Source organism: Trichechus manatus, unplaced genomic scaffold (genome assembly GCF_000243295.1).
Source record: "Trichechus manatus latirostris isolate Lorelei unplaced genomic scaffold, TriManLat1.0 scaffold00001, whole genome shotgun sequence".
NCBI classification, from domain to species: Eukaryota; Metazoa; Chordata; class Mammalia; order Sirenia; family Trichechidae; genus Trichechus; species Trichechus manatus.
In genome coordinates this window covers 19,482,327-19,510,113 of record NW_004443937.1, presented here as the reverse complement: position 1 = coordinate 19,510,113, position 27,787 = coordinate 19,482,327, and the positions used below count along the sequence as shown (strand labels likewise).

At 47.8% G+C, this 27,787-nt stretch overlaps 1 protein-coding gene across 2 annotated transcripts in view; it reads right to left on the bottom strand.

Moving 5' to 3' along the window:
• ALDH1L1 (aldehyde dehydrogenase 1 family member L1) overlaps positions 1-27,787 on the bottom strand; it is a 60,518-nt gene that overhangs the window by 14,142 nt on the left and 18,589 nt on the right. For both annotated transcript variants that reach the window (XM_004368408.2, XM_004368409.1), the window contains 8 exons: positions 18,921-19,068; positions 17,596-17,715; positions 15,700-15,827; positions 11,758-11,908; positions 10,435-10,505; positions 5,903-6,008; positions 4,102-4,189; positions 709-802 (listed from right to left, as the gene is read on the bottom strand). In XM_004368408.2, the coding sequence (XP_004368465.1) occupies positions 709-802; positions 4,102-4,189; positions 5,903-6,008; positions 10,435-10,505; positions 11,758-11,908; positions 15,700-15,827; positions 17,596-17,715; positions 18,921-19,068 (906 nt within the window). The remainder of the gene's footprint in view (positions 1-708; positions 803-4,101; positions 4,190-5,902; positions 6,009-10,434; positions 10,506-11,757; positions 11,909-15,699; positions 15,828-17,595; positions 17,716-18,920; positions 19,069-27,787) is intronic.

The following is a 27,787-nucleotide window of genomic DNA, read 5'->3' as shown; positions in this document are numbered from 1 at the left end:
GTGTACTACTGTTTCATGAGAAACTATTTGTTCTGTAAGCCTTCACCTGAAGTACATTAAAAAAAAAAAAAAAAAGAGATGTTCTAGATTAGTGCTGCCCAATCACAGGTGAAATTGATTTTAATAATATATTTCATACACCTCAATATATAAAAAATACTATCATTTCAACTTGAATCAATATAAAAATTATTAATGAAATACTTTACTTTTTTTTTCACACTAAATTTTCAAAGGAGCCTGATGGCGCTGTGGTTAAGAGCTCTGCTGCTGACCAAAAGGCTGGCAGTTCAAATCCACTAGCTGCTCCTTGGAAACCCTATGGGGCAGTTCTACTGCGTCCTATAGGGTCGCTGTGAGTCAGAATCGACTAGATAGCAAGGGGTTTGGTTTTAAGTTTTCAAAATCTGGTGTGTATTTTACACTCACAATCTCGAGTGGCCCTGTGTGGCTGGTGGCTCCACGCCGGGCAGCACAGACCCTTGTTGGTCTCAGTGTGATCCCCAGAGCAGCAGTGCAGGCCTCACCCAAGGAGCTTGTAAGAAATGCAGAATCCCAGTCCCCACACCACACAGAATCCGCATGCATTCAAGTTTGAGAAGCACGATCTAGATCACGTGACAACATTGTCCACTTCCAGACACTGTAACCAGAGGTCAAAGTTTCTCGGGCCAAGCATGGCCTCTCCCTACTCCCCCGGGCACGTACCTTTTCATGATGTGCTTTCCCACCTCTGTGGAACCTGTGAACCCAATTTTCCTCACATCGGGATGGTCTGAGAGTCTCTGGCCAACCAGCGCGCCTGTGGAGTGGGGGTGGGTGGGAGTCAGGGTGGCCCTCACGGTGCTGGCTGGGGAGGCTTGTGCCCAGCCCTTGCACGTGCACACTCAGAGGGTCAGAGCTCTGCTGTGCTTCTTGGGCCTAGTGCCATCACTGTTCTCCGCGTGACTTCCCAACTACCAGGTAGGGCACCCAGGCTTCCCACTCTCCCAGGGTCCCCAGCAGAGACACAGGGATGCGGGGTCAGGCCTATAGGGAATGTGGTGTCCTGAGCATCACAGGCTCCAAACGCCTGCCCTCAGGGGTGTAGCCTGCCTGGAAGAGCAGTGGGCCTCGGGAAGCTTGGTTCATGGCCCCATCCCACTCCACGGCCTCCTCAGGCCACACAGTGCCCTGCACACCCCTCACCACTCCACGAGGCTAATTCCCATGCAGCCCTCAGGTCTCAGTTTCAATGCCACTTCAGGGTGGGCTTCCCTGGCATTGCCTTCACACAGACTCAACACCTCCTCTGATTTAATCTCTCCCTTCTTACAGCTCTTTCCACTTGTGGCTTTTGTCTCTGTACTCTCCTAATTTCCCCCTACTTCTCTGACTGCTCTTTTTCCGTCTCTTTGCTCACTGCTCTTCCTCTACTCAACCTTAAAATACCCAAGTGCCCCAGCTCCATCCTGGGCCCTCTTCTCCTCGTCTCAATTACACTGTCTCCTCAGCTGATCTCAGTCAGGCCCATGTCTTCAAATAACATCTTCATGCACTCATCCCCTAAATCTGTAGCTCCAGCTCAGCTCCTCCGCCAATCCAGGCCATTTATCAGTGAGGTCCAGAGAGGCAGTGCAGGCCTCACCCAAGCGCTTGCCCACTTGACTTCTCTACTTGAATGTCTTACAGCCTCTCAAATTCAATGAATTTGAAACTGAACACTTAATCTTTTCCTCAGATCTGATCCTCCTCCAGGGCTCTCCATTTCAATGAAACATGTTAAGAACTTGGGGAGTCGTTCCTGACACCTCCCCTCCCACATCCCATTAACCAGCCAGTCCTGGTTCTCTTAGGTCTATCCATTCCCTCCATCTCCACTGCTCCCTCAAGTCCAAGCTTTTAAAGCTGCATGTGCCCCGGCCCGGCCTGTGAAGGTTCTGGTTCAGTAGGCTTGGAGTGGAACCGTTCCATCCTCTCTCTCTAGATATTTAAAGCTTGACCAGTGATTCTGATGCTAACCCCATTCCACTATCCCTGTTAAAAAGAATTATTTTACGCCATCTAAGAAACATTTACACAAAAGTATCATATACTAGATCACAAAGAAATGCTCCATTTTAGAAAGCATACATCTTACAGGCTGCGGGGCCTCTATGAGTTAGAATCGACTCGATGGCAATGACATAATAAAATAATAAAATCTCTGATCCCAAGGTCGAGAAGAGAGAGTGTTGACATGTCGTGGGGTTGTTAACCAATGTCATAAAACAATATGTGTACTAACTGTTGAATTAGAAATTACTTGTTCTGTAAACCTTCATCTAAAGTACAATTAAAAAAAAAAAGAAGGAAAGAAAAAATAATCTCTGACCAAGACATAATAAAACTATAATTGTAAGAGAAAAATTATAGACAAATTAAAAAAAAAACACTTGGAATTTTTTTTTTTTTTTTTAAATCTCTTTTTCTTACTGGGTCAGAGGAAAAATCCAAAATACAATTACATATTATTTAGAAATAATCAAAAGATGAGCACAATCTATTCCAAAGCTATGAGGCAGGAGTGTACTTCAGAAATGCCAGTGTGAGTAACCCAGGGAAAGCAACTATAGAATAGGTGAAAATCATAAAAACACAACAACCATTTAAAGTCTCTGGAAATTGTCCAAAGGAATTGTCCATATAGCAAATGAAGAAACATTTATTCAAGAAAATCTCTTAAATCTAGGTAAGAAGAGTGTGTGTAGCACTTGAGCCCCCACCTGCCCCCTCCCCTCTAACCACCCTTCTCCCTCCAGCTCAGCTGGAAGGAAGCTCCACCCCAGGAAGGTGTGGCCAAGAAATAGAGCCTCCTCTCCCCTCAGACCCTAATCAAGGGATATGGTATCCTCAGGAGGGGCAGTTGCAACTCCAAGCTGCATAGACTAAATTCCTGATGAGTATGGCTGAGATTTGAGGGGTGGGGGGAGGCTCCCTTCCTCCACACATAAGCAGAGGCTCTACTCCTGGCATGGCAGGCTGAGAATACTGGGATCCCATCAGCCTAGCGTCTGATGTTCACAGGGCTCAGTGCCCAAAGGGTGGCTCAGAGATTTTACCCAGAGGGAGAGGCTGCGGGAAAGAACAGAGAGCTCTCCCCAAAGGAACTGCCTTCATTTGAAACTGAAGGGAAGTTCAAGTCTAAGGGCACTCACAAAAACAACAGTAATTTGGGAGTAAGCAATTAAGAGGAGCTAGTATTTCTATGACAGCAATAAGTTAAATCAAAAGACTTTAAAACAAAAAAAAGTTACTAGAGATAAAAAGGGACATTTTATAATGGTAAAAAGGTCAATCAAAGGTAAGAAGTGTCACCAAGGCCCTCTAAATGCTTTCATTATTTAAACTATAAAAAAGAAAAACTAACTAAACTTTCCACTCAAAAATGTACCCAAAAACCCAATAAAACAAACACGCAGGGGAACCAGTAGGTAGGGAATAATAATGATAAAAGCAGAAAAAATAAAAATAAAACAGATAGGCAATGGAATGGGTAAATGAATCTCAGAGCTGTTCGTTTGTTTGTCTGTTTTGAGGGGGGGACAAAAAAAAGATATAACTGTTCACAAATTTAATCAATTTAAAAAGAAAGAGGAAAAAATAGAAAGCATAAAGGGTATATTATAACAATCAGAAGGTGAATAAAAAAGGAGATCAACATATTATAAAAAATTATTATACACAACTCTATGCCAATATATTTAAAAATCTGCACAAAAAAGGGCAGTGCTTCCAATAAACTGGGCCAGTAAACATAGAAGAAACTATAAAAGCAATTAACATACTACCTTTCCAAATGCTCTAAACCTAGAATGTTCTACAGATAAATCTTCTCAAATTTTCAAGGGCAGATTATTCCAAAGATACGTAATTTATACCACAGCATATACATACATACAAAAAATGAGAAACATTTGGGGATTTTTCCCACCATGGTTGGCCAACCCCACTGGCTTTGTCCCAGGTTGCTGGGCCCTCAAGGGCACAGTACCCAGGAGGCCCTGTTCTGACCAAGTGAACCCTCCTTTGTCTGGAGTCCTAGCTCTCCCTGATGCCCATGCTCCCACCCACAGCCTTTACCAGATCCTGGGAGGATGTTGATCACGCCCTTGGGGATGCCAGCCTTCACCGTCAGCTCTGCAAACTTCAAGGCCGTGAGCGGGGTCACCTGGGAAAAGAAAAGGAAAGAAGATTGGGTAAGGAGAGATTGATTTGGAAGCAGGGCTCTGCCTTCCCTCCCTGCCCAGTCCTCTCCCAGCAGCCTCAGTAGCAAGCAGGGAGGAGCAGCTGTGGATTGTGGGCCTGGGGTGCACCCCAGAGAAGGCATATCCACGTCCCACCAGATCGTGGCACTTCCAACCCAGCCAGCTTCCCCCATGGCTCCAGCTGGGAGCTGGGGACGAGGGCCAACTCATCTGTGGTGCCTTTCTAGCTTCTTTCTCATCATAGGACTCCAGCCCCTCAGCCAGGCCTTAGCCCCTTCCTTCATAGTATTCATTTCTTCTTCATCTGCTTACATCAAGCCCTCAAGGAGGGCAGAGTCCAATAGGGGCTCCTAAGTCTACTGGCTGACACCCTACAGCCTACTGCCCCTCCCTCCCCTCTCAGAAAAGCCAGCCTTCTCTGAGAATTGTCAGTGCCCTGGTGTGAGATGAGGCCCTAGGGAAGTGGGTGCTGCCTTAGCTGTCACCACCCACAGGGTTCAGGAGCACCCCCAGTGCCCAGGCAGGGCTGGCTTTCTCTGTGTCTGGGTGTGATACTTATTACTTATTACTCCTGGACATCGAAACAAAAGGGAGGTTGTTCCCCTGCTACTCAAACCCCCAACAAGATTTTTGCTCTGGCTTCCATGTGCCCATATACATTTCCTTGTAAAGCCTAGGCTGTGCTTCCCACCAAGGCCTTCAGGCCGGATGGCTGGCATTGTGGAGTATTTGGTCTCTGAAGCCAAATAAGCGGCGACAGCACCAGCTTTATTAATAGAATACTCTGGCCTGTCTTAGAGAATGTGGCCAGGCAGGCACACCAGGCAGGGCTCTACACTCTCAAGTCAAGAGTGCTGGGATCTGTGGAGGAACCTCTGTCCTTACTCACCCAACAGGCACAAGACAACAGTGGCTAGCTTCAGTGGTGTCACCATGGGGGTGCGGGGAGGGGTGCAGACCACACTGGGTGACACCATCAGAAGGGATGACTGTCTATAAAATTTTTGTGCAGTGCTTCCGCCGTGCAGCACGGGAGTAGGCAGTGGCCTATAGGCCACCGGAGGGGGTACCTGCAACTCTCGTGGCCCCACCGCCTCTGCCCAGTGGCACCCCGGAGCCGCCCTCACGGTGCCCCTGTGGGCCCTGCACCCTATTAGGCGCAGAGATGCGCAGCACCCGAACTCTGCAGACAGAGAGCGGGCTGCAGCTAATGCTCCTGGGAGCACCCCAGCCTGTGCCCACTCCATGCTGGCTCCTCCAGGCACTGTCTCTGGCCTGTGCCACAGGGTTCTCAGTGGCAGGGTGCCCCGCAGTCTGCATCCACTGTCCACCCGCAGCAATGGACCACGGGAGGAGGTCCACGGGGGGGTGTGATACCATGAGTTACCCCACTGGGTGATGCCAACCCTAGTGACGCCAGTAGCTAGCCTGTCTCAGCCACTGGGGCAGGAAAAACTCAATCTAGCATATATATAGGTAGTTTTAACTTCTCACCAGTGCCATGACTGCCTGCTGGGAAGGCCAGCTCTGATCAGTAGTCCCCTTCACCCTTTGGGGAGAAACCAGAACCGAGGTAGGCAGAGAGAGACCAGAAGGTCCCTTCTGTTCCTCCCCTTTTAGGGTGAGTTCCTAACACTCTACCAAGCCAGGATCCTGTCCAGATGGCCCAGACTCACCTGGGCAGGCTTGATCACCACAGTGTTCCCGGCGGCCAGGCAGGCAGCAGTCTTCCAGGAGAGCATCATGAGGGGGTAGTTCCAGGGGATGACAATGCCACAGACCCTGCCAAACAACAGAGGTGGGCCTCTGTCTCTCCACTCAGCCCATCCCCTCTTCCTCTCCCAGGGCAGACAACCCACCTTCAGAGCCAAAGTCCCATGAGAGGCCATTCATTCCTGTCTTTTCAGTCCCTGACATTTCTGTATGAATTAATCTGGCAGAAGCTCCTGTCCTAGTAGGGCATGATGGCATGGGACATTGGACAGGTAGTTTCTCATGGAGCTGGTGAGACCTGTCTAGTTGCACAGCTTGGTAGATGCTGCACCAGGCAAGACGAGGGGGGATGAGCAGTAGGCTGGCACGGGTGAGGGTTTGGGAGAGGGCCAGGGGTTATACAGGCTGGCCAGAAGGGCCTGGCAGGGGTCCTCCTGGGGGTGAGGCAAAGGAGAGGAGAATGGATGGAGTCAGCTCAGAAGGTGGATCCGGCTGGCTTTGCTTTGCAATGAGATGCACCCAGTCTGCCAGCCCCACCCCCGGGTCCCAGAGGCAGCTCCTGGCTGGGTCGTGCAGGCCTCCTACTCAGCGCTGTGGGGTAGAAGAGAGGCTCCATCATGCTTCTGCGGGGGTGGGGTGAGGGGATCTAATGGTTAAACCTTTGCAGTTTGATCCTGTGAGAGCTTGCATTTCCCTAACCCTTATAGAATGGGGTGATACTAGTTGCTATCTCTATGATTGTTTGGACAATTAAATGAGATAATCCACATGAGAGCTAGTCATAGACTACACTATTGTTTTCATCACCATCATCAGATGATGATGATGTTTCCTAAAAAGAGGACTTCTTAGCTGGGTCCGGGCAGTGGGAAGATCATGTGCAAAGACCCCAGGGCAAGAAGGAACACCTTGAGGCATCACAGCCAGGTGGGAGAGATGAGGCTGACAAGGGAAGTCACAGACTGATCCTATAGGCAGGTGGGACAGTCTGGGCACTCACACGTTACCCTGGGAGCAATGAGGAGCCACCAAGGGGGGTCTGAAGAACACTGCCCTCCCGTGGCCGCCATAACCACATAGCAGATCCATAAGCAACAGGACTGGCAGGCGGGAGCAGAGCACAGGCTGCCGAAAGTGAAGGCCCTGATGCTCCCAGAGCAGTGGAGTTGACAGGGATGGGCTTGGGGGGCTTCAAAGAGAAAATGTTTCAGAGGACTCCCACCAGTGTGGGGCAGGGGCCGAGCCACCTGGATCTGCAGAGCATGCCCTGGCACGGGGTCCAGGCCCAGCAGGGTTTGAGATACAGGGACTGGAGGAATCAACCCTGGCCAGGCTGCCATGGGAGTCTCTGGGTGGTTCAAACTGTTAATGCATTCGGCTGCTAACCGAAAGGCTGGAGGTTCTAGTCAATCCAGATGTGCCTCAGAAAAAAGGCCTGGTAATCTACTTCCAAAAAATCAGCCATTGGAAACCCTAAGGAGCACAGTTCTACTCTAACACATGTAGGGTCACCATAAATCGGAATCCACTCAACAGCAACTTTTTTTTCGGCTAGGTTGTCATGAGAACTGCTCTCATTACTCACTAGCCTCACTGTCACGTCTGTTCTCAGGGGCTCTTCTTGGTCAGAAAACGCGCAGCTCTGGCTCTCCAGGGGATCAAGCTGGGACAAGGAAGCAAGACCCACTGCTTCATCCTGCTCAGCCATGAACTGGCCTGCAGCCCGGGGTGTCTTCAGCTCTGAGCGGGAGAGACATTGCCTGGTGCAGGCTCGGGAAGGAGTGCATGAGAAGGCAACGTCAGGACAGTCTGAGCCAGTGGGGCTCGGGACCCTCCCTCAAGGCACTGTCTCATACATGTGTCCTCATGCATTGCGATGGGAGAAGACAGTCCACACCAGGGAGCTGTCACTCATTCACTCCACACATACTTACGGGACTCTCGGCATGTGCGGAGTGTTCTGAGTACCAGGGAGACAGCAGGATAAGGCCTGGCAGCTTGGGTCATGCAGAGGACAAAAGGAGATGGTGGAAGGGAAAGTGCCCTGCTGGGAGTGGGGATGTGGCTTTGGTTCAGTGGCCAGCACAGGCCCTGTAAGGGCGACACTACAGCTGAGACCCCAATGACTAGTTGCCAGCCCTGCAGAGTTCCAGGGGAGGGCTGCAGGCTGAGTGGAGAGTATGCGCAGGAAGAACGGAAGGCCAGGAGCAGTCAGGGAGCAGCAGGGCACCAACCCCGGGGCATTATGGGTCCCAGGCAGGGGTTTGTTTCACTGTAGGTGCCCTGGGAGGCACAGAGAACTGGGAGGACCAGGGTCCCTGTCAGAAAGATCTGCCTCTGGGTTCTCCCCTCAGCCCCACAGCTCAGGCCAGTCTGGCTTCAGCAGCCTTACCCTCCTGCCTCTTTCCCAGCCTTCCTTACTCCACACCTAACATGCATTACCTCATTCACTCCTCAGAACAACCCAGTGAAGAGGGAACTACTTTCACGGCCATCTTAGAGACAAGGAAACTGAGGGCAGTTACCCACTAGGGCCAGTTACCCACTGGCCCAAGAAAGGGATGAGCTGGGAGTCACACTCCCAACAGGAGTGACCCCTGCAATGAGGAGGGGAGGCCCAGGGCTCTGAGGGCTCCCTTCCAGGCCCTGGGCAGCTGAGCAGAGATAAGGGCTTCCAGACTCCCAGACTGCCTGCCACATGGTCACAGTTGGGAACTGTCCTGCACCCCTGCTTTTGGTTGAGGCTAGTCTGTGTGAGGTGCTAGGGACAAGGACAGGCCCAACATGTTAGGATGGGAGCAGGGAGGCCTGGGCTCAGGACCTGCCTCACCCTTGACCACTGACCGTGTGCCTCGGGCACGTGTCCAGCCCTCCCTGTCAATCCGTCATCAGTCTGATGGTGAGGGATGCCCCTGTCAGGGACCTGGCATTCCAAAGGCTCTGGCTGGTGGCCCGAGGCAGGCAGGGTCCATCCTGTTGGACTGCCCAGCCCCTCTTGAGCCTGGGTGTGAGGGAGGGTCTCCAGGCATACACTCTAGAGCAGGTTCTCAGTCTCCGAACTATTGGCATTTTGGGCTGGACAAGTCTTTGTAGTGGGGGAGGGGGAGCTGTCCTGTAGCAGCTACTCTCAGCTGTGAGAATCAAACGTGTCTCCAGACATTGCCAAATGTCCCCAGAGAGAAGGTGGCCCCAGTTGAGAAGACTGCTCCAGAGTTAATGCCCTCGTGTTCAGCCTGGCTTCTCCCTGTGGGTGAAGGTTTTCCTTCGTCCACAGCCCACACTTGCCAGAGGAGGAACTTCCGGCTGGTGCTTTTCTTCAAAGGCTTGGCTTGCTCGTTTGTACTGATGTTTAATGATACAGGTTTGAACACATCCTCCTTATAAGCCACTCGGTGTTACAGATAAGTGGAGGGTGACTTTGACCACCGTCCACTGGGATGTAAGATCCCTGCTGACCTCCTGGCTGGACCTCTGTCCCGGGCACTCCCCTCCCTCCCCAGAGGTCACCCCTGCCAGACCTTTTCCTCTGTGTTTGCATACGTGTATCCTGAAGGTGGGCCACAGGACGGAATAGTTGGGGCCATCCTGCAGTGCTCTCCTCACTCTGTGATTTCTCTCGGGGACACAGTGCCCCACCTCATCTGGAACACAGTGTGGACAGCAGCAGAGCTAAGCACTGAGTGTTCCCGTTTGCTGCCCTGTGCCAGGCAAAGCGGCCGTGGAAGCTCTTGGGCCCGATCGTGTGCACACGGGCATGTCATCACACAGCCGCTACCTTGTGGGGACATGTAGAGACTGGGTGGTCACTGGAGGCGTCCAACCACATGCCCACAGATGTGTGAAGCACGTTTCTCTCTGCCTCTTCAGCTACTTAGTAACAGCGACCTCTTCATCTGGGGCCCATCTGATGGGTGAATCGGGCCTTTCACAGTTGGCTTTAGTTTCATTTCCCTGTCCCTGGAAAGATGGCTGTCCCTTCTTATGTGTATGGGACATCTGTGCCCCTATGTTCAGTACCTGCTTATGGTCTTTACCTGTTTCTTCGATGGATTTTTTGTTCCTTGTTGATTTCTAGGAGCTCTTCATTTTTATGTGCAATGATCATTATACTCTTTTCAGATACATTTTTTTGGATGTGCCCGCTGACCAAGCCCCTGGAACACCAGGGCCCTGACTGATACCGGGTTGTGGTGAGGATCAAATAAAATGGTACTTATAAAGTGGCTAAAACAGTGCCTGGCACAGAGCAAGTACTTTAGAAGTGAAAGCTATTTTTATCTGCTAACACGTAAGTTCCCGAGGATAGAAACTTTCATCAACTTTGTTCCCTGGTGTATCTCTGAAGTGTCTGTCCCTCAGTAGCTGGTAAATAAACAGCTGTTGGATAAATATGCAGAAAGGAGGCATTAGGAGCCCCTCCAGGCTTGTGTGGACTCCACTCGTGATGTGGGAAGAGCATGGTGAGAAGCTGCTCTTGCCCTCAGCAGTGACTCACCCAATAGGCTCCTTCTTGGTGAAGGTCAGGTTGCGGTTCGGTCTGGCCTGGTTGATGGGGATGGTGGAACCCTGGAAAAAGCACAGATGCGTCACTGGGGAGGGGCTGCAGTCCCCCACCTCCCCTCACTGGGCAGCCAGCCCCCTCTGCTTGGGGCCCAGGGAGGAGCAGAGTCTTGTTTGTGTCCTGACTCACTAGCCAGGTGGGAAGGAGACTAAAGGTGCCCAGCTCATGTAAGGCAGCAGGAATCTTGAGGCGTTTGGAGATGGCAGAGCGTGCGGCCAGGGGGAGCCAAGTGCGTGTTTCCCTTCGATCCTGGCAGATGGATCCCTTTGGCAGGAAGCGGGTCTTGGTATTTAAAAGGCTTCTAGCTTTGGGATTTGGACAGAGAAAGGGTGCAGGGGAGAGGGGCACAGGTAGGCAGAGCTGCCGCTGAAGCTGTAAGCAGCTCTGCTGGCTAAGGAGGTCCAGGGCAGAGGCCAGCTCTGCTGGAAGTGCCCGGGGTCCAGCAGGACAAGGGGAAGCATTGGGTAGCCACCTCCTTCTATGCCATGATGCCCCTGCACCTCCTCAGCCCCCAGTGTGGGAGAACAGGGGACTCCAGACCCCAGGTCTGGCAGGGACACAGAGAGCCCTGGAGTGGTAGGTCTTCCTGAGTAAAAGTTTATCTATCACTGCCTGTAGTAGGCAAAATTTTAAAAATGGCCCCAGGATTCCATACCCTAATCCCTGGAACCTGAGAATATGATGAGCTATCACACCTGGTGATGTTATGGATATGGCACAGTCAACCTTAAGATGGGGAGATGATGCGGGTGGGCTTAACATAATTGCTTGAGCCCATTTAAAAGCTGAGTTTTCTTTGGCTGGTGGTAGAAGAGGAAGTCAGAGAGACTCAAAGTCCCAGAACAATGTGCTGTTGCTGGCTTCAAAGGGGAGTGATCATGTGCAAGGACTGGAGAGAGAGAAGCTGGCCAATAGCAAGTGAGGAAATGGAACCTCAGTCCTACAACCATAAGTGACTGAATGCTAGCAACATCTGAATGAGCCTGGAAGCTGACTTTTTCCCAGTCTCTACATAAGAGCCCAGCAGCCGACACCTTGATTTTGTCCTTGTGATATCCCATCATAGAGTCTTCTGAGCCTGCCCAGACTGCTGACCTGCAGAACTGTGAGCTAATAAATGGGTGCTGTATTAAACCTCAGTGTGGTAATTTGCACAGAAGCAGAAGGAAACTCATACACTGCCCTTTGGAGTCTCCCCTCCCGAGGGCCTAACCCTGCTGCAAGGCTCCCCCAGGGTGGGAAGAAGCTGGGCTCCACCTGGATCTTGTCACACCAGCCAGCAAAGTAGCGGAAGGTCTGGATGGACATGCCCACGTGGGTCTTCAGGGCCAGCGTGTAGACGGCACCTGCGTCCAGAGCCTCGATGGTGGCCAGCTCCTCCTGGTGCTGCTCCATGAGATCCGCCAACCTAGCCGAGGGCGGAGGGGTAGGAGATGGACTCAGCGGCATAGCCTCACCGTCTTTCAAGGCCCATTCTTCAAGGAGTCAGCACTGCCCTCTGTCCCAGCTCTGCCACACCCCAATGTGCTGGCCTTCTCCTCATCTGTCAAATGGGACTAACCACATTCACTTCCCTCCTGTCCTCTCTCTTTCCCTTCTTCCTTCCCTGAACATTTCTGGATGGACTACTTTATACTATCCTTTACAAATGATTCTGCAGAGGTGTCATTCACCTCTGCAACAAGAAGCTCACCCCCAAGAGGCTGCCCTTTCTGTCTTTGGACAACTTTAACTAGGACAAAGCACATCTCCTTTCCAAGCACCAACCAAACCCGCAGTTTAATCTAGGGAGCACACTCTCAAAGGGGTGTCTCCAGAGGTGGAGAGGAGACCCTTCCTCAAGTGGTGTCTCCAGGGGTGGAAAGGGTACCCTTCCCAAAGTGGTGTCTCCAGAGATGGAGGGGGGACCCTCCCATAACTGGAGGAATGATAAGGGAAAGCATATCTGGGTAGCCCACTTTGAGTCTGAGCATTCACTGACATCCAGTTGCCTTCCTTCCCAGGATCCTGCCAGGCCAGCCACACTCATGGGCCACCCTGGGGCATGCTGTGTGGACAGCTTGTATTCTAACTGTAATGCCCTTATTTATGTAAACAGTCATCCCTGAGGGGCCGGACAGATGAGGAAAGGTGGAGAACCATGGATTTAGAGGAATCCCTCCATTTTGCATACACGGAAGCTAGGCCCAGAGATGAGGCCAAGGCCAAAGCCTCTTCCGCATTTCCCACCATTTGCCCTTCTCCACATGGCAACCAGAGGGGTCTCCCAGATCCAGTCCTGTCCTTGCCTCTCCTAATCCCACCAAGAAAACCTTCAATGCTGCCCACAGTGCTCAGGATGTAGTCTCAACTCCTTGTCTGATCTACCCAGCCTAAGGCCTTGCCCCATCTCATTCTTGGGTACAGTTTCCACCATGCTCCTCCTTGCTGGCCATGTTGGCCTCATTGAATTCCTCAATACATGAGGCCCTTCTCGCCTTGGGCCTTGGTGTGCAGCTCCCTCTGCCAGAACCACTCTGTCCACATGTCCATCTGTCCTCCTGACCTTCTGTGTCTCTTTCAGACATGGACTCAAAAGTCACTTCTTCTAGGAAGCCAGCCCTAATCCTACCCACCTTCAGACAAATCATATCTCACTGTAGTGTCCTCTAATTGCTTCCACTGCTTTCCTTCAAACCTCACCACCATTTGTAATTAGACATTGGTTTCAGTGTCTTTCTGATTAATAGTTTCCTCTCCCACTGGAACAGAAGCTCCATAGCACAGAGACAGCAGCTGGTTCTCTGCTCAGCCCGGTCTCTCCAGCACCCAGGAAATGCTGAGCCCAGGGTGAGCACAAAATAAACAGCTGTTGAATGAAAATGTTGACTGAAGGAGCACAAGCAAGTAGTGGTGGAACCTTGTGGTAGCCTCAGACAGTGAAGTGACAAGGGCCACCCTCTGGGTAGAAAACGCAAATGAAAAGTTAAATACCAGATTATGAAAGCAAAACATCTACCCTTTTAAGAAAGAAAGCTCCATCAGCTACGAGGACAAACTTACTTCAAGAATATGCCAAGTGCATGTGATGTGGCTATATTATAACCCAACTCCTAGGACACACAGACTAAGAATGATCACCGGAGTACACCAATTTGGAGGCGCAGAGGGGAGCTGTGTTGGGTTACTCTATTGTCAACCTGGCTAAGCTGGATCTGTTTTCCAGAGCCCCCTTCCATCTACAGGGCCAGGGCAGAGATGGCCCAAAGTAGAGCCATACACAATTTGGAAGCAGAAGAAGTGAAGCAGCGGTTGTTTACTCTGTGATAGTCTTTGGGGACAGATTTCGGAAGGGTTCTAGCATGTTCTTACTCTCTCCCCATCCATGTCTAGTTCTTCTTTCTGATTGCTGGCCCTACTGACCAAAAGTGCCCCAGGCCTGCCCCCAGAGCCTTGACTGTGACCCACAGAAGTCTTCTGAACAGACTCTTTCCACAGGCTGTCCCACTAGCTCTCCTTGATGGTCTCACCTGGCAGCTGGATATGACTGGCTTCCTGGATTCCCTTGTAAGCTCTATCTTGCCCACCAGGGCTTCAGGAGTGCTGATCATTGCTTTCTCTGACTCTCCCTTCTGGCTCTTTCTTCCCTCCTTTACTCACAGTTGTATGATGTCTTATGCCTGTAACGCATTCCTTATTGGATAACACCCACGGTGGCTCTACTGCACTGGTTGAACCAGGAGTGCTCCCAAATAGTCTACTTCTTGTCCTGATCCCTCCCTTGCAACTCTGCCCAGCCTCTCTTGCTGAGCCACTACAGAGCCAGGGATGGGCCTACCTCATCTGAGCAGACAGGAGTCTGCCCGGGGCAGGCCTGGGTCACTAGGGAGATCTCCTCTGGATCCTGACATTCACCCAGTGGAGGTCCACTACAACTGTGCAGAGACACCACTGCCCCCACTACCATCTCAGGTTAGTAGTTATTACAACACTGTCCATCAGATGGCAGTAGAGTGTCTTGAGGAAAGGACGCCTTTTCCAATCCAAACAAAGTCACAAAGCCTACCATAAGAGTCACTACTCCAGGGCCTGCAAGTGTCCCAATCCTGCCTACAGGGTGGCCTACAGATCCAGGAGTTCTGGGGACCATCTGTCATTAGCCAGTGGCTTCCAAAATTGATGGAATCTCCAAAAGGTCTTGAAACAAACTTGAACTTTGGCAGGCTGGGCAAGCCCAACCTCCAAGCTCTTGCCTGCCCCAGGCCCCTACAACCTCTCATCCTTCTGAAAACATGCAGACCCCTCTCTGGTTCTGCTGCTGGGGCTGTCCTGGTGTTTCTGCCTTTGGAATAGAAAGAAAATCCACTCTGACTGCAAGGCAGAGGCAGGCCTTCTCTCACCAGACGGAACATCACAACCTGGCTCCAGCCCTCTATGCTCCCCGTGAGCCAGAGGATAGAATTCCAGTTTCCTAAACTGCTCACAGGGCTTTGTGGGAACAGTAATGGGTTCATCTGGCCAGCATTTTCCCTTCTTCTGGAAACTTCACTCCACCTCTTTGGGCAACTGCTCCTTCCACCAATGGAACCATGTGGATCTAGGAGAAAGCATCTATCTTCTGAGCCCCACTCCTACCCGTGGGCCTGAGCTAGAGCAATCACAAATCCTTCTCTAAGACCATCAAACTGAAACTAAGGAACAAAGGCCCTACCTCCCTGGTTATAAAAAAAATAAAATAAAAGGAAAAAAGGCAAATGTGAGACCTCATTTCTACCCATGCGGAAAGAGCTCAGTGGAGCAATTACAAGTAGAGAGACAGGAGAAGACAGGCAGAGTACTTTCTGAGGGGTTTGGTGATCCTGGGACCAACTCCATCCCTGCCCTCCTTGCCTTTTGCTTACAGGAGACCCCATGCTCCTTGTCCTAGGTTAGGCGGCTCGGCCTGACTGGGTTTGCACATAGGAGCTGTATTAACCACCCACTCTCACTTTTGCACCTCCTGACGCCTTTGCTCAGGCCAAGCCCTGGACTGGAGCACCTCCTCTTACTGCCCTGTCTGGTGAAATCCCTTCTGTGTTTATGACCTCCCAGCCAGAGTCAATCTCCTCAGCTGGGAGTCCCCTGGCTGGTCTGTTGGGCAACCCTGGGCCTTCCTGCCCTCTCCAGCCTCACATCAAGCTGAAGGTGGGGACAGGTGACAGAGGGATGTTGGACTCTTACCTGTACAGAAGCCGTCCCCGATCCCTCGCATTGATTTTTCCCCACAACCCATTCTCAAAGGCATCCTTCGCGGCAGCCACTGCCTTGTCAACATCAGCAACCTGTGCCAGGGACACCTGGGAGATGACCTGCAAAGAGCAGACAGTGACACACCCCCTCCTGCCAGGCCTTGAGTCAGGGGGTCCCGGGGCCATGTGGGGAAGATGTCATGGATTGAATTATGTTTCCCAGAAGTATGTGTCAACTTGGTTAGGCCATGATTCCCAGTATTGCGTGGTTGTCCTCCATTTTGTGATTGTAATTTTATGTTAAAAAGGATTAGGGTGGGATTGTAATCCAGGTCACGTCCCTGATCCAATGTAAAAGGAGTTTCCCTGGGGTGTGGCCTACACCACCTTTTATCTCTCAAGAGATAAAGAGGAAAAGGAAACAAGCAGAGAGGGGGGACCTCACACCACTAAGAAAGCAGTGCCAGGAACAGAGCGTGTCTTTTGGACCAGGGGTCCCTGTGCGGAGAAGCTCCCAGTCTAGGGGAAGATTAACGAGAAGGCCGACAGAGAGAGAAAGTCTTCCCCGGGAGATGATGCCCTGAATTTGGACTTTTAGCCTACTTTACTGTAAGGAACTAAACTTCTCTTTGTTAAAGCCATCCCCTTGTGGTATTTCTGTTACAGCAGCACTAGATAACTAAGATACAGGCCAATGAGAGGGAGCAGGGACAGCTTCCTCAACCAAGGGGGCTTAGCAAAGGTTTGTTTGTGTTTCTACTGATCAGTGACCATTTCCTCACCTTCTCACTGAGGCCTGAACAGATTCAGGCTGCAGCGAGAAAGCTGAGGATCCTCTTAGTGTTATTCAGACTGACAATGGAACCCATTAACTGAGTGAGTCACAGCTGGACGTTTTTTCTTAAAGCAGACTAGAGATTCCAGGCTGTCTAGACCAGTGTGCTGGGTCCATGGATTCACTCTCCACCCTCTTCCCCACGTGCATGGCACCCATGGGCTTTGATAGGTCTGGGCCAGAGGAAGGTCAGGGCACTGATTCTGTAGCACCCACTTGCTAGCTGCCAGGAAGAGGCTACGCCTCCCCCAACAAAGGCCCCAGCCAGCGCCTGTGGCTAGCCCTCACCCCATGGCTACTGTCCTTGGGTTCTGGTGTCTGCTTCCTCCAGCTGCCACTTCAGGCCTAGAGGTGGTAACAGCTCCCTGGTGTCACAGACCTGAGGGTACCGCACCACCCTGGTTTGTTCCCCTAAACCCTCTCCATACCTTTGTCTCAACAGTTCTTTCTTTACACTCTGCTCAAGTTACCCATTTTGAGCATGCAGTCTGTTTTCTGCCGTGACCCTGGATGACATGACAGGCTAGGCTAGGCTCGGCTAGGATCCAGAAATATCAGTATGCATCTGTAAGAGTAAGTTTTGCTTCCTGCAACTTTTGTCTCAGATAGGTGTATGTGAACATGAATGTGTGTACTGGGTTATGATGTAAAATACTGAGGGCCACAGTCAAGAAAGTTTGAAAGACACTGGAATCAATTCAGGGAAGGATTTTTGTGATGGTAGGGTAGGCTCATGCTGGGTGACTGTGAAGTGTGTGTGGACGTGGGAGACGGCCTTCATTTCTTCCTTTGGGGGTTTTAGCTCTGTCCCCAGTCTCTGAAGCAGGTTCAAGATCCTTTAAAATCCCTGTTGCCCTCCCCTCCCTTATCCTCTCTCTCCATCGCTCCTGTAGGGGTGGTAGTAATGGGGGGCAGTGTGTGAGGGTCCAGGAGGGTGAGAGACTCATTGAAATCCTCTTGTGTCCATGTCAAAGGCATAAGTCAAAGCAGAAGTATCTGGGCCAGGGCTCGCTGGAGGCAGGGGAGGACGGGAGGCTCGGGGCCTGCACTCACACTTCCATCTGCAGGGTTGATAGTGTCGTAAGTCTTAGCGTCCTCGGCATCCACAAACTTTCCCCCAATGAAGAGCTGATGGGGCATTTGGAGGGTCAGCTTATTCACTGACTTTTCCACCTGGAAGAAAGACTCTTCACAGACAGGCCTAGGTGACCAACACAAAGCACACAGGGAGCAGGAAACACACAAAGATGGATGCACAACCACTCACACACAGGCGCAAATGTGAACACATGGCATACCTTGGTTCAAACACACAGACCTGCATATAGGCGCACACACACACACACACACACACACACACACAGTCGAGGTGGCCAGGGAGCAAGGCCCCCAATGCCTCCTCAAGGACTCCTTTGCTGAATCCAGGGCCCTGCAGCCCCCTTGGCCTGGGGAGCTGCTGAAGGACAGTGGGGAAGATGATGAGGAGCTGTGTTGGGGAGCAAATGCTGCCTGAGCTGGACCACAACTGTGCAGCTCACTCACTGTGTAAGTTACCCAGGCTGGTTACCCAGCCCCCTCACAGGGGTGCAGTGAGGATCAAGGTGTTAACACCTTTAAGGTAGCAGTGCCAGGCACACAGGGGTGCCAGGTGAGTCTCATCTAGACGGAGAGGTCCCTGTAAGCCCCTAGACATGGTGTCACTCCACACCACTCACACATGGTGTCACCCCACACCCACACCACTACTGATTTGCATGTTAGGAACAGGAAGTAAGGTTGGTTCTACCAAAACAAGTCCATGCTGCACGCAGCAATCACTGGGAACCTGTTTCCCCTCCTGAAATCTGTTCATTGGTCATTTGCCCAAGTTTCAAGGCAGAATGACCACCTTGACCATCTGTACCTCCTCCACCACTTTCTGCTCCCAATTACCAACCAAACAAACTACCCCAAAGCTAATTCCTACTGCAGTTGGTAGCCTACCAAGATACCCCAGGGAAGATTTTTCAAGAGTTTCTCCAAAAAACAGATTTGCAATTACTTCACCACACTTCCATATATACAAGTTAAATATATAGGGTTATTTTGTGGCATTAAAAGCCTCTTTTTAATACCCTGGTCTCAGGTTTTGGGACTCAGAATTTGAACCATACACTGAGCACGGGATAGCAATTTCCTCTGCAGAGTTTGTCCGACTATGCTGGTTTCCTCAGGCTACCCTGTGTTGCCAAGGAGAGCTGGGGACACTAAGGGTGGGTTCATGGGGTCCTGGCATCCTGGACATCCAGTCTCCCCTGTTTGTCACTGTGGATCCACAGATGGACATGCATGAAGCGTCTGCAGGGTCATGCCCCACATGGAAGGAGTCCAGGACTCACGTAGTCAATGACTTGCTCATTGTCATCGTCTTCCCCTCGGAGCTTTCTCACTAACAACTGGATGAAGTCCCCAAAGGTAGTTGCCATGTAAATGTCTTCATTTTCTAATTCCAGGCCATCACACAGCTCCTTCACTTCCTCCACCAGTCTGGAGGAGAGAAGATGGAAAAGGGAGAGCATGGAAAGAGCCTTCGTAGACCTGCCTCATTCTTGTGGCAGAGGAGCGCCACCAAACACATTTGCCCAGTGGGACTTGCATCCCAGCATCCAAAGCTTGGAAGTTAGCCTAGAATTGGGTTGAAGGCCCGGGCCATGGACTCAGAGGCCTCGATTTCAAGTTCTGGCTCCACCACTTACTTATTTGTTACCTTGGGCAAGTGACTAATTCCTCTGAGCCTTAGTTTCTTCATTTGTTAGATGTGAATACTCAAGGTCCTCTACTATTCTGAGATGAGTAAATGAGACAACTATTAATAATTAAGGGAATATTAATAATATCCAAAAGCCACTGTTAAAAAAATGAAAAAAAAGCCAAAGGTAGGGAGAAAATATTTGCAGATCACATATTTGTAAAGGATTTTTATTCAAATACATAAAGAACTCTCAAAACTCAATACTAAGAAAACTAACAACCCAATTAAAAATGGGTAAAAGATCCACAAAAGAAGAAATAGGGATCGCAAATAAGCGTATTAAAAGATGCTCAACATCATTACTCATTGCTGTTGTTGGTTGTTGTTAGGTGCTGTCGAGTCAGTTCTGACTCATAGCGACCCAATATATAATGGAATGAAACACTGCTTGGTACTGCCCTGTACTCACAATCGTTGCTATGTTTGAGCCCAGATTAAAAGGCCTGACCATACGAAACACTGGTGAAGATGTACAGCAACTGGAATTCTCATACATTGCTGGCGGGAATGTAAAACAGTACAACCACTTTGGAAAGCATTTTGGCAGTTTCTTAGAAGGTCAAACATATACCTGTTTCATTCCTAGATATTTATGCAAAAGAAATAGGCCTATGTCTACACATGAATGTTCATAGCAGCCTTATTCATAACAGCCCAAAACTGGAAACTACCCAAATGTGCAACAATAGGTGAATGGATAAGAAAGTTGTAGTCTAACCATACAATGAAATACCACTCAGCAATAAGAAGACATGGAAGAATCACAAAATAATTATGCTTAGTGAAATAAACCAGTCAATAGAAGGTACATTTATACAAAATTTTTAGAAAATGAAAACTAATCTATAGTGACAGAGCAAATTGGTGGTTGCCTGGGGATGAAGGGGCAGGAAGGGAAGGAAGAGAAAGATTACAAAGGGGCATGAGGAAACTTTGGGAGGTGATGGATATGTGCATTCTATTGATTGTGGTGATGGTTTCATATATATATTTGTTAACACCTGTCAAACTGTATGCATTATATATACAATTTACTGCTTATCAATTATACCTCAATAAAGCTATTAAAAAATAAGTGTCCTGCTGGATTAGCATTGGGGATATCAGTATGAACTCACTGTGCAGAAAGTGCTCACACAGCAGGCCTGACACTGATCTCCTTAGAAAGGCCTGCTTGCAAGGTTGGCCCCTGGCTGGCATCTGGGAACTTGACTGATTCCCTACACTGATATAAAACTTCCCAAACTGAGTAAGGTGACTCACTAAGCCTAGAATATTTGTGCAGATGTAGTTTATGACAAACATTGCTTTCCTTCCGGGAGTCTGGGATTTTGGCATTACGCTAGGCAAAGAGAACTTACCTGACTAGTCCCCAGTAAAAATCCTGGACCCTGAGTCTCTAATGAGCTTCCCTGGTAGGTAACACTTCACAATGTATTGTTACAACTCATTGTTGGAGAAATGAAGTGCATCCTGTGTGACTCAACCGGGAGAGGGCTCTTGGAAGCTTGTGCCTGATTTCCCCTGGACTTCAACTGCGTGCCTTCTCCCTTTGCTGATTTTTCTTTCTTTTTTTTTGTATCTTTTCACTATAATAAATCTTAGCCATGAGTACAACTACATGGTGAGTTCTATGAGTCCTAGAGAATCACCAAACCTGGGAGTGGTCTTTGAGACCCACAGCACACTCATGTTTATGGATACAGACAGATAAATATACAGGTAATTATATATGTGTGTATACATGGGTTAGTACACACACCTATGTATTTCCTTGCTCTGTCAGCTGAGAGGCCCTAGAAGTAATGAGACCCCAGTAGCAATGGGCACACCCAACACACAGATCTTGGTTTCTAATACCATTCTTCCGATAAAAGGAACCAAGACTTCTTGGAGAAATGGCTCATTTCTAAGGCTGGGGCAGGAAATATACAAGATGTGCCTAGAGCATCTTGTAGTGTCAGAAAATAAGTGCTCAAAAAACAAAATCACAATGATGGAGGTATGTCACAGGGACATAGGAGCCAACTGAAAGAGCTCCCAATGGCCAAAGCTGGAATATTTCAGCAACAAAATAAATAACGTAGTATGGATTATAACCCAAAGTATAAAATAAATATCCATGAGTCCACACTGATATAAATAAATAAGTATGGAGAACAGACAAAAATCCTGTGCCGAAGAATTTCAAATAATTTATGTAGATACTCCACCATCAAGGAGGGAGAACGTAACTCTCCACCCCTTAAATATGGGCAACACAGTGTGACTTCCTTCCAAAGAGTCCAGGATAGAGAGGGGGAATAAACAGTAACTTCATAGTGGAGAATCCTGACAAACACTATCTCACCAGGTGATCAAGGTCAACATCAACAGTGATAAGTCCTACTGATAGCATGTATCCTTAATATGATATGATGAGAATGGCACTTTACTTCTGCAGTCTTCCTCCCCAAAACATATTACCCCAGTCTAATTATGAGAAAAACATCAGACAAATCCCAATGGAAACATTCTACAAAATAACTACCAGTCCTCCTCAAAACTGTCAAAGTCATTACCAACAAGAAAAGTCTGAGAAACTGTCACAGCCATGAGGAGCCTAAATGTAATGTAGTACCCTGGATGAGGTCCTGGGACACATAAAGGACATTAGGCAAAAACTAAAGAAATCTGAGTAAAGTATGGATGCACTGTAGTTAATAGTAAGGCATCAATATTGGTTCATTGATTGTGACAAACGTACCATACTATAATGTAGGGCGTTAATAACGGGGGAGACTGAGTGTGGGATATATGGAAACTCTGTACCATCTTCACAACTTTTCTAGAGATCTAAAACTATAAAAGTTTATTACAAATAATGTTGTTGTTAGTTGCTATCAAGTTAATTCCAACTCATGGTGACCCAATGTGTTACAGAGTACAACAGTTCCATAGGGTTTTCTTGGCTATAATTTTAATGGGGGGAACCCTGGTGGTGCAGGGGTCAAGCACTCAGCTGCTAACCAAAAGATCAGCAGTTCAAACCCACCACCCACTCTGTGGGAGAAAGATGTGACAGTCTGCTTCCATAAAGGTTTATAGCCTTGGCAGTTCTACTCTGTCTGATAGGGTCACTATGAGTCAGAACTGACTCGACAGCAACAGGTTTCATCCCTTAATGGAAGCAGATCACCAGGCCTTTTCTTCCACAGTACCACTGGGGACATTCAAACTGCCAATCTTTAGGTTAGCAGTCGAGCACAAACTGTTTGCATCACCAAGCGACCTTCTTAAACATAATAGTCCTCTACTATTTTGTGATAAGTAAATGAGACAATCTAAATAATAATAGTAATAATGACAATGATAATAATAATCACAAGTGTACTTTTAAAATTGTCATTGTGAATACTTTGTCTCCCACAAAGCACTAACAGGCCAGGAATTGCATGTGATTTGCTCCTGATGTCTCCCCAATGCTAGCATAGTGTCTTGCCTATAGCAAGTGCTCTGTAAACATTTGCTGAAGACACAAGGGAATGCATGACCTCATACTGTGTTCCTCATTCACACGAACTCTGGTGTCTTTTCCCATCCTCCCATCCTCCCATTAACAGGGTTTGGTTTTCCTGAGCTCCAAAGAGTACCTTACACTGGCCTTTGCTACATTTATCTGGTTGCATGGGCTCAAAATTCCAGCCTCCCACAAGGCTTCCTCCTAATTTTGCAGTCCAGTGTGTTCCCATCCCTCCCAGCTTTCTTGCACCCCCAAAAGGGATTGGTTGGCTACAGTTGGTCTGGAGTAGTGTTGAATGGTCCCAGGGCCAAGAACAGAGCCAAAAGCACACCAGCAAGACTTGTGCAGATCTGGTGTCCATCCATTACTCTGTAAATTTTGGTAGCAGTATTTACCCAGGGATTGATCTTCCAATTCTTAACTCTCCATCTCAGGCACAAGAATGCCCAGGGAGGTTTTTTGTTTGTTTGTTTTTAAATAGGTCTGGTCACAGTCCAGCTCTCTGGGGAGACAAATGTTCATATCCCTTCTCCATCCTTCTCCATCCCATCTGTGTCCGTGGAGGCTGGATTTTGTGGACTCCATCAATCAGTCTTTCTTGTGGCTGCGTTTGGCCAATAGGAGATCTTGGTAGAAGATTGGAGGGTAAGGAGAGAGAGGTCTGGGTATTTATTCTCTTGTTCCACCCCTGCTGAGCCATGGGCTGGCAGGGCTGTGTCCCCACACCTATGGCCACAGCTCCTGTCCTGTGGCTCTCTTCAATAGCTACAACAGCTACACCCATACCTCCGGGTTCTAGTGATGTCGCTCCTCTTGCCCCTTCAGACATTGGCTTCCAGCTGTTGCTAGTCCTATGATGCCTCAACATCTTTGCTGGTTTGCTTAACCCTGCCCATCCTTTATACATAGGTTTTCTTGTTAGGTGTCATTGAGTTAGTTCAGATTTATACTGACCTTATGCATAATGGAACAAAATGCTGCCAGTCCTGTGCCATCCTCACAATCGTTGCTATGTTTGGCCCCATTGTTGCAGCCACTGTACCAATCCATCTAATTGAGGGTCTCCCTCTTTTTTGCTGACCCTCTACTTTATCAACCATGATGTCCTTCTCCAGTGGTAGGTTGCTCCTGATGATGTGTCCAAAGTAAGTCTCACCATCCTTGTTTCTAAGGAGCATTCTGGCTGTACTTCTTCCAAGACTGATTTGTTTGTTCTATCAGTCCATGTTATATTCAATATTCTTTGCCAACACCACAATTCAAACGCATCAGCTCTTTGGTCTTCCTTTTTCACTGTTCAGCATTCGCATGCATACGAAGCAATTGAAAATACCATGGCTTGGGTCAGGAGCACCTTAGTTACCAAAGTGACATTTTTGCTTTTTAAGACTTTAAGGGGGTCTTTTTGCTGCAGATTTGCCCAATACAATATGCCCTTTGATTTCTTGACTGCTGCTTCCATGGGCATTGATTATTGATCTAAGTAGAATTAAATCCTTGACAATTTCAATTTCTTCACCATTTATCATGATGCTGTTTATGGGCCTAGTTGTGAGGATTTTCGATTTCTTCATTTTCAGGTATAATCTAGACTGAAGGCTATAGTCTTTTTCTCTTCCTCAGTAAGGGCTATAAGTCATCTTCAACTTTGGCAAGTAAGGTTCTGTCATCTGCATATCGCAGGCTGTTAACGAGTCTTCCTTCGATCCTGATGCCATGTTCTTCTTCATATAGTCCAGATTATTTGTTCAGCATACAGATTGAATAAGTAAGGTGAAAGGATACAACCCTGCTGTATACCTTTTCCCATTTTAAACCATGCAGTGTCCCCTTGTTTTGTTCAAACGACTGCCTCTTGACCTATAGCCATGTTCTGCTTGAGTACACTTAAGTGTTTTGGGATTCCCATTCTTCGTAATGTTATCCATACTTGTTATGATCCAAATAGTCGAATGCCTTCGCATAGTTGATAAAACACAGGTAAACATCCCTATGGCATTCTCTGCTTTTGGCCAAGATCTATCTGACATCAGTAATGATAACTCTTGCTTCACATCCTCTTCTGGATCTGGCTTGAATTTCTGGCAGTTCCCTGCTTATGTATACCACTACAGCTATTACTGAATTATCTTCAGTAAAATTTTGCTAGCATGCTATATTAATGATATTGTTTGATAATTTTCACAGTCCATTTGATAGTCTTTTTTTTTGGAATGGGCATGAATATGGATCTCTTCTAGTCGGTTGGCCAACTACCTGTCTTCCATATTTCTTACACAAACGAGTAAGTGCTTCCAGTGCTGCATTCAGTTGTTGAAGTATCTCAATTGGTGTTCTGTCAATTCCTGAAGCTTTGTTTTTTGCCAGTGGCTTCAGTGTGGCTTGAACTTCTTCCTCAGTACCAGCAGTTCTTGATCATATGCTACCTCCTGAAATGGTTGAATATCAACCAATTCTTTTTGGTACAATGACTGTATATTCCTTCTATCTTCTTTTGATGCTTTCAGTTTCATTCAATTTTTTGCCCTTAGAATCCTTCAATATTGAAACTCATGGCCTGAGTTTTCTCTTCAGTTCTTTCAGCTTGAGAAACACTAACTGTGTCTTTCATTTTTGGTTTTCTAACTCCAGGTCTTTTCACATTTCATTATAACATTTTAGCTTGTCTGCTCAAGCCTTTGAATTCTTTTGCTCAGCTTTTTTACTTCATCATTTCTCCTCTTCCCTTTAGCTACTCTACACTCAAAAGCAAGTTTCAGAGTCTCTTCAGACATCCATTTTGGTCTTTTCTTTCTTTTCTGTCTCTTTAATGACCTTTTATTTTCTTCATGTACGATGTCCTTGATGTCATCCCATAACTCTTCTAATGTTCGGTCATTAGTGTTCAGTGTGTCAAATCTATTCTTGAGATGGTCTCTAAATTCAGGTGGGGTGTATTCAAGGTTGTACTTTGGCTCCTGTGGACTTACTTTGATTTTCTCCAGCTTCAGTTTGAACTTGCATATGAGCAATTGATGGTCTTTTCTGCAGTTGGACGCTGCCTTTGTCTTGACTAATAATATTGAGCATCTCCATTGTCTCTTTCCACAGGTGTAGTTGATTTGATTTCTGTGTAATCCATTCAATAAGATCCACATGTATAGTCATCATTTGTGTTGTTGAAAAAAAGTATTTCCAATGAATAAGTCATTGGTCTTGCAGAATTCTAGCATGCTGTCTCTGGCATCATTCTTGTCACCAAGTCCGCATTTTCCAACTATCGATTCTTCTTTGTTTCCAACTTTTGCGCTCCAAACACCAGTAATTGTCAATGCATCTTGATTGCACATTTGATCAATTTCAGACTGCAGCAGTTCATAAAAATCTTCAATTTCTTCATCTTTGGCATTTCTGATTGGTGCATAAATTTGAATAATAGTCATATTAACAGGTCTTCCTCCTAAGCATATGGATACATTAACCTATCACTGACAAGGTTGTACTTCAGGATAGATCCTGAAATGCTCGTTTTGATGATAACTGCAATACCTTTTGTCTTCAATTTGACGTTGCCAACACAGCAGACATATGACTGTCAGATTCAAAATGGTCAATACCAGTCCACTTCAGCTCACTAATGCCTAGGATATTGGTCTTCAAGTGTTCCATTTCATTTTTGATGACTTGTAATTTTCTTTGATTCATGCTTCATGCATTCCATGTTCCAATTATGAATGAATCTTCATAGCTGTTGCTTCTCATTTTGAATTGTGCCACAACAACAAATGAAGGTCCCAAAGGCTTTACTCCATCTGCTTCATTAAGGTCTACTCTACTTTGAGGAGGCAACTCCTCTCCGGTCGTATTTTGAAAGCCTTCCAACCTAAGGCTTTTCTTCAGCACTATATATAGGACAATGTTCTGTTGTGATCCACAGGGTTTTTACTGGCTAATTTTCAGAAGCAGATCACCAGGTCTTTCTCCCTAGTCTGTCTTAATTTGGAAGCTTTGCTGAAACTTGTCCATCATGGGTGATCCTAATGATGTTTGAAATATTGGTGTCATAGCTTCCAGAATCATAGCAATACTCAAGCCACTGCAGTACAAAAAAGACTGATAGACAGGTGGTGGCTTATAAAGAGACCCCTCCTCAAACTATCCTCCATTACCCAGCTTGACTGTGCCAGCTATTTCCTGTTGGGACCCTGGCTGGCACACTAGGCCTTCACGTTCCCTGCGCTGCCAGCCCAGAAACCCTGCCACAAGAAGAAATGAGTGGGCCCCTAAGTTTGTTGCTTCATTTCTTAATACTCCATTTGAAGAGCACGCCAGAGAGCTGCACATGCTCTTTTTCTTTTTAAATCGGAACAACCACTTCTTCTAGGACTGCAGCCCAGAGTCACAGCCCAAGCTCAGCCAGTTGAGGGGATGTGACTTGTCTGGCTCAGGAGCTGGGTATCCTTCCCATCTCAGGCACTTGTTTTCTTCTGTCCCGGGAAGTCTTGTGTGGATGAACAAGATGGAAGCAGAATAGAAGGGGAAGCATCAGTTTCATCTACTAACCTCAGCACAGACACTCCATGCAGGCCTAGTTTGGCCTCTGAACACCATTCTCACAGGTGCCTGATTTTCTTCTTCTCAGTATTTTTTTTTCCCCCAAATTTTTCTTATTTTGTTGTTGTTGCTGAGAATATACACAGCAAAACATACACCAATTAAACAGCTGCTACATGTACAATTTAGTGACATTGATTACATTCTATGAGTTGTGCAACCATTCTCATCCTCCTTTTCTGAGGTGTTCCTCCCTCATTAACACAAACTCACTGCCCCTTAAGGTTCCTATCTATTCTTTAAGTTGCTATTGTCAATTTGATAACATATAGATAGTTCTTAAAAGAGCACAATGCTCAAGGAAGACCTTTTTTACTAGTGAAGCTAAACTATTGTTCAGTTTTAAGAAGACTTCAGTG